The 6254-nt window shown below is 44.3% G+C and overlaps 1 protein-coding gene across 1 annotated transcript; it reads right to left on the reverse strand.

Annotated features, from left to right (window-relative positions):
* Nucleotides 1-681: 681 nt before the first annotated feature.
* LOC118663179 (F-box only protein 6-like) lies at nt 682-2695 on the reverse strand. The gene has a single exon (XM_036322611.1). It carries the CDS (start codon nt 1655-1657, stop codon nt 740-742), a length of 918 nt encoding a protein of 305 aa, XP_036178504.1. The 5' UTR covers nt 1658-2695; the 3' UTR covers nt 682-739.
* Nucleotides 2696-6254: the final 3559 nt, after the last annotated feature.

Below are 6254 nucleotides of genomic sequence, written 5' to 3' on the forward strand. Positions count from 1 at the left end.
TACTCTCTCTATAGTGTGAATGAGGACACTTGCCAGAAATCGCAGGTCTTCTCATGTGCCTTTAGCTGTCTCTTTTCAAAGAAAAATCTTGAGCTATTTAGACAGTGACCTTGGTTCTCTGCTTCTCTGCTAAAGAAGGCCTTCGTTGCATTCCTGGATTCATCCCTGATATTAACTCTAGTGGCCCCATGGGCTTAATTTCATCAGATGGGTGTATTGACAATGATTTAGCAATCTAATATCCTGGAGTAGGGGCAGAGAAGACAACTGATAATTATCCCAGATTCCTAGTTCATTGGCAGGTAATGCAACTGGTTTCTACACCCTGCTAATCAGGGTTAGTCTGATTGTGGAATCCTGTTTTTGTCTAGTCTCATTTGCATGAACAGACTAAAGGAAGAGAGTTAAATAATGGCTTCCTTTGTCTGATCTGGCCAGAGCAAAAGAGGTCTTAATAGGAGAGGGTGTTGTCCTCCATGTAGACATTTGCTGATGCACCCAGGTCATGAGTACACCTGCAGTGTTTTATTTGTTTGGTTGGTTGGTTTTACTGGAAACATTTATTATGACAAGAAGTGAGAGCTACACAGCAGTGGGTTTGCCCAAGGTTAGAACTGTGGCAGGAGGTCCCCGGGCAAGGGCCTCCCTGCCCCCCACTGCTCATCTCTTGCCTGGAGGAGACCTTTGGCACTTGGCTGGCGGGGACAGAGGCAGATGAAAGGCTATCAGATCCACACTGTCAGAAGGGTCTAGAAATGAAGTGGGGAGGGCAAGTTATTAAAGTCCTCACCCCTTCCCGTTCCCGTTCCCGTTCTCGTTCCCGCTCCTGCCCCTGCTCCTGCTCCTGCTCCTGCGTGGTCTTGGGCTGCGTTGTGGAGGCCGCTGGGTTCCCGGTCATCTTAGGGCTGATGATGATGCTGCTGTTGGTGACACGGGGCCCATACCAGCCTGCCCAGAACTGGGTGTCTTTGCCCCCATGCTGGAAGAGGATGTGGCGGACGCCTGGAGGGTAATCTGAGAAGGTGTGAGAGACCTCTGTCCACTGGGCATTGTTCCACTGCTGGATGGTCACAGGTGGGGGCTCGAACAAGGCCAAGACAATGTAGTTGGCTGAGACCAGCTGTACTCGGATGTTGTAGGTGCAGCCACAGTCTGCTCTGGTGGCGAACCAGTCCTTCACCACGATGTCAGGCCGGATTATGTCCATTAGTTCCTCCCAGTAGCCCTCAGCTTTGAGGTCCACCATCTGGGACTTGAGGCATAATCCAAAGGATGTGACGAAGTACTTCCTGACCTTAGAGGTAGGAAAATCTTGCCCATGGCCTCCAGGTAAGCTCTCCGCCTTCCAGTGGTCCCCCCGATTGTAGTCGATTTGCCAGGATCTCATACCCTCTTCAGCACATGGGTTGCGTAGGAGGTTCCTGCGGAGGCTGCACAAAAAGTAAAAAATCTTCCAGTCAGACACAGGCTCATTATAGTCCTCGGTGATGAAGCCCTCACGCAGGCTCTTGTGTTTGCAGAGGGCCACAAGGTCAATGAGGTCGCGCCAGAGGCTGCAGACAGGGCAGCAGTCCAATACCAGCTGATGGGCAGGCACGTATGTGAATACCTCCAGCAGGATGTTCTCAGGCAGTTCATTGATGCTGACCAGGGCCATAGCTGGGCTGGGGTGCACACACAGGCCTACGTGTGTGTGTGTGTGTGTGTGTGTGTGTGTGTGTGTGTGTGTGTGTGTGTGTTTAGGGGGCAAGTATGATGGTTATGAGCCCTGACCAAGGAGGTGGATTCCTCAGATCTTTCAGGGTCCTGGGCCTGGGCCTCCTAATCCTGCTTCCTATCACGCCTGTCACCCCCCTGCCTGTCCTGAGCACCGGGCAGGACGTCAGCTTCTTGTTTGTTTGTTTTTAATACTGTATGTTTTTATAGATTTTTAGAGAGGAAGACGGGGAGAGAGAAAAACATTTATCGCCTGCCTCTACATGAAAAACCTAAGGGTGGGGAATGCAAATGAGTCAGGAATGTGCCCCAGTGTGTGCCCTACAGGTGTGAGCCCCAGTGACCAACACACTTACTTTGGGTAGGAAGCTTCTGAGTGGCCAGGGCAGAAAGAGAACCCTTGTTGGATCTACCATTCACAATGTCCCTCAGATCTAAGAGTAAAATGCAGGTATAGGAAGAACAATCCTCAGTACTAAAATCAGGTAAGAATTTCTCACAAGTATCCTCTTATCAAAATGATAGGTTAAGCGTTCTGATAATAAACACAATGACAGATATTCTGGGTGTGCTCAAACACTAAACTCCCCAAGGGCAGTTGTCCATACCTGGAAACTAGTTAGATGTATTCAGACGAAGTGAGCATGGAACGTGTGCCTTATGTTGAATGTGTTCAGATGAGCATTATTAACATTATTCAGTAGGTCCACTGGTGCCACCTGGAAATGCGCCCCCATTTGCCTGGCAGAGTTGCAGTTCATTTCTGTGAACACTCCGTTTCATTTTCAAGTGTCCCCTGACCAAGGAGGTGGATTCCTCAGATCTTTCAGGGTCTGAAAGCATACAGTCATAAAGCATACAGTCATTCTATCTGTAGAATACTTCCTGACCAACCTCAGGAGGCCCTCCCCAGCTCATCCAACTCCATAGACATGCATGTTCCTCAGGCCAATATGATAGGCTCCCCTGATGGCTGAGTCTCCTTCCTTAGGGATCTCTGTACCCGAATCCTTGGAGCTAAGTAAACACGTATGCTAAAACATGTGTGAACTTGATTCTTGTGTGCAAGCCAACAAACCAGGCAGGTTTACAGATGTTACAAGTTTCAGAGGGCTGCACCTTAGACTCAGTGGAAAATCCCAGTATAGTACAATTCTGTAAGAGCAATTCTACAAAGGACAACTTCTTTTCAGGCTGGAAGGTAGCTCTCTCTGATGTGGCTTGATGAAGCAGACTCAAGGGAAATTAGAATTTTTCTTAGGAAGCCAAGAGTTCTAGCACATGACTACATAGGTGGTGGTATGGACATCTGTTATTTTTACTTCATTCATTTGCCCTCTCATCCTCTTACTTTCAAATTTCTCTCTGAGGAAGCATTCTGTTCCCAACTATTAGTCCATATAGTTCTGGTGAAGCTGACCACACCTGACTTGGGGTGGAGTGGGTGACCTAGGTGTAAGCCAGCACATCATAGTCGTTGGCCCTTGTGACTGATTCAAGGATGGATACATGGCCAGGTACTTTTGGAAAGAAACTTGATGCCGAGAGGATGTGGTGGCTAAATTGACATGGCCATCTAGTTATTGCATGACACCTGGGTCAGTAGAAGAGAGAATGGTATGATCACAAATGCAGCTGTGTCTCAAGTCACAACTACTCTTGGGCTTTTATGAGCCATTTTTGCTTAAATGAGAATAACACTTGTTACATAAAAGCCTTAAATGGTACAAAGATGAAAAGTGCTAAATCTGCCTCCTAAACATGGCCAAGATGGTTAGACAGAATATGGTTCAAGGCAGAAAGTACCAGTTACCATAGGCACAGAAAAGCTTATATCATGTACCATGAAACATGATTTTGAGGAGCATCTTTCTAGAAAACCTGTTATCATTCAGAAGTTGCAAAATGTAACCCTTATGTAACAAAATGATCAAACTTTCATGGAAATGTTGGCAACAAACTAAATAAATTCTGATTGCCATCTCAAGACATAAAGGTTTTTCATTTTAAAGTCGTTATTTTAGGCCATTCTTTCTGAAAATAGTTGATTAGGAAGGATAAGATAGTCTACTGAGACCATTCCTAGTTTTTGACAGTAAAATCAAACCATTGACATCATGTTATTACTTAGGTGCTTTCTCCAATAGACATCTGTAAACAAAACAACCCATTAAGGACAGCTGGGTTTTGAGAACTTTCTGAGACAGATAAATTAATTCACACCTAGGAGAGCTAAACTCTAATGGCTTTAAGTGGTCCATGTGGTTGAAAAAACACTGGCCTGGAAATCAGAAAGCCTGAGTTCTAGTTTCAGTTCTGGTGCAAAATTAACTCATTGATTCTGACCAAGTCCTATTAACCTCCATGAGCCTCAGTTTTGTTTTGTTTTGTTTTGTTTTGTTTTCTATAAAACAGAGTATTTAGATTAAAAAACAATTATAAGATTTTATTTGAGCCAAACTGATGACATTCTGGGGAATAAGATTGCAAATGCTGTCCTAGACTAGATGTTGACTAAAGTCTCTTTTAGTTTTACGGTCTCTTTATAAATAGGAAGACTTCTTTATAGAAACCACGTAAGTAATTTGTAAAATACAGAAATAATAAAAGTGGCATTTATTGCATTTCCCTTGTATTCATGTATAAACTCTGTTTTCTGTACTTAGGCCTTTAGTGAAATAAGACAAAAATAAAATAAGGAAGGATCACTGTTATGAAGAACAAAAAATAGCCGAAACCGGTTTGGCTCAGTGGATAGAGCATCGGCCTGCGGACTCAAGGGTCCCGGGTTCGATTCCGGTCAAGGGCATGTACCTGGGTTGCGGGCACATCCCCAGTGGGAGATGTGCAGGAGGCAGCTGATCGATGTTTCTTTCTCATCGATGTTTCTAACTCTCTCTCTCTCTCCCTTCCTCTCTGTAAAAATCAATAAAACATAAAAAAAAAAAAAATTAAAAAAAAAAAAAGAACAAAAAATAAGTATAATGAATGGTGCTCACATATATATTACTCAATAGGCATTTTGTTCCTGGGCTAGGAATATGAATGTGACATGGTCCTTGTCCTCAAGAAGCTTTCAGTGTAATACTTGGATATTAACTATAGTTCAACTAAGTAAGTTCACCACAAAAGTGAGCATATAGGTCTGAGCCTACAGAGGGGGATGCTGAAGCCAGATAGTGAGTTTAGAGAAGTCTTCTTAGAGCTGACCATTATGAGGATATTTTAAAGGATGTATGGAGAATTCTAGGCAGAGGGATTATCAGGTATTGAATCCTATTTTTATTATTATGGAAATAAGATATTTGGAAAATGAATGTATGCATGTAAATTTAGATTTTTTTTTCCCCCTTTTGGTGAATTTGCTCTATTTGAGTTAAGGAGAGCTAACATTGATTGAACTTGGGACACATGCTAGGTCTTACACTGTTACGTCCTTTACATGTTATCTCATTTAATACAACCTTTTTAAATATTAGATGACAGGTGGGAACTAGGAAATGGCAAAGTTAGGATTCCAAATCATGTCTACATGTTTCCAACCCCTGACCTTTCCATGACTATGTAATTTCTCTGAAAGAGTGCAGAAATTCCTTCACAGCTCTAATCTGAAGCCTCACACTTCCTTTCAACTAATTGACTACCCATAAAATAGTTCCTCTACTGCAACTTAAGAGTATTAGCTCTCATTGCCTTTCCTTTAGATTAGTAAACTCTTTCTCAAGCTTGTTGATTAAAAAGAATTATCTCTGGGGCTTCTTAAAATGCAGGTTTCCAGGCCTCTGCCCCTGAAGATTCTGACTCAAGAATGGATTGGGGACTAATATCTGTATTTTTAACAAGCATTTGAAGCATATGAGCAGTCAAATTGTAGGCGACACTGGATTAGTGTCCTGGCCCAACTGACCTACTCATTTCTAATCCTCTTACTCCAAACCGTTTTTATCCCTTTTTTTCAGCATTACTCTCAAGGCTCCTGAAGTCTTCCATACTGTTTCCCATAGTTTTGTTTACCGATAGTAATAAACACTACTGCTTACCAAGCATTTACTTCCTATTCACTTTTGCCTCCACCAGAACAAAAGCTCCACGAAGGTAGGGACTGAAAACTGCAGTATCCGGGCGCCCAATAAAAATTAACTGAACCAGCAAACACACAAGGTAGTTAGTTATTATGCTTCGACCTGAAAATATGGAGGAGAGTAAAAGAGCAATAGTAAAGCTGAGATATGAGATCGCCTGCGACATAATCAGTATTTAGCCGTTAATTGCACTGTCTCCGTGCCCACTACGTGCCAGGGGTCTTTCCCCACAGCTCGCCCTTGGAGGCGAGCGGCCGCCATCCAGGCCACGCCACGCTCCTAAAGAGGCCACTTGGAACAGTGACCGCAAAGCTGAAGACAGCAGAGAAGCGCGCCCTGCTCTCCGCGGCGGCGGAGCGGATCACGGATCACGGATCACGTGGGCCTGGGGGCGGGGCCGAGCCTCCGGTCACGTGGTGCAGAGGGGCGGTTGTCACGGGGGGCGTGGCCGTAACA

This window comes from Myotis myotis, unplaced genomic scaffold, assembly GCF_014108235.1.
Source record: "Myotis myotis isolate mMyoMyo1 unplaced genomic scaffold, mMyoMyo1.p scaffold_m19_p_9, whole genome shotgun sequence".
NCBI classification, from domain to species: Eukaryota; Metazoa; Chordata; class Mammalia; order Chiroptera; family Vespertilionidae; genus Myotis; species Myotis myotis.

Bases quoted from the DNA above. Each gene is read 5' to 3' on its own strand.
- LOC118663179 (XM_036322611.1), bottom strand. From the start codon at position 1,657: ATGGCCCTGGTCAGCATCAATGAACTGCCTGAGAACATCCTGCTGGAG.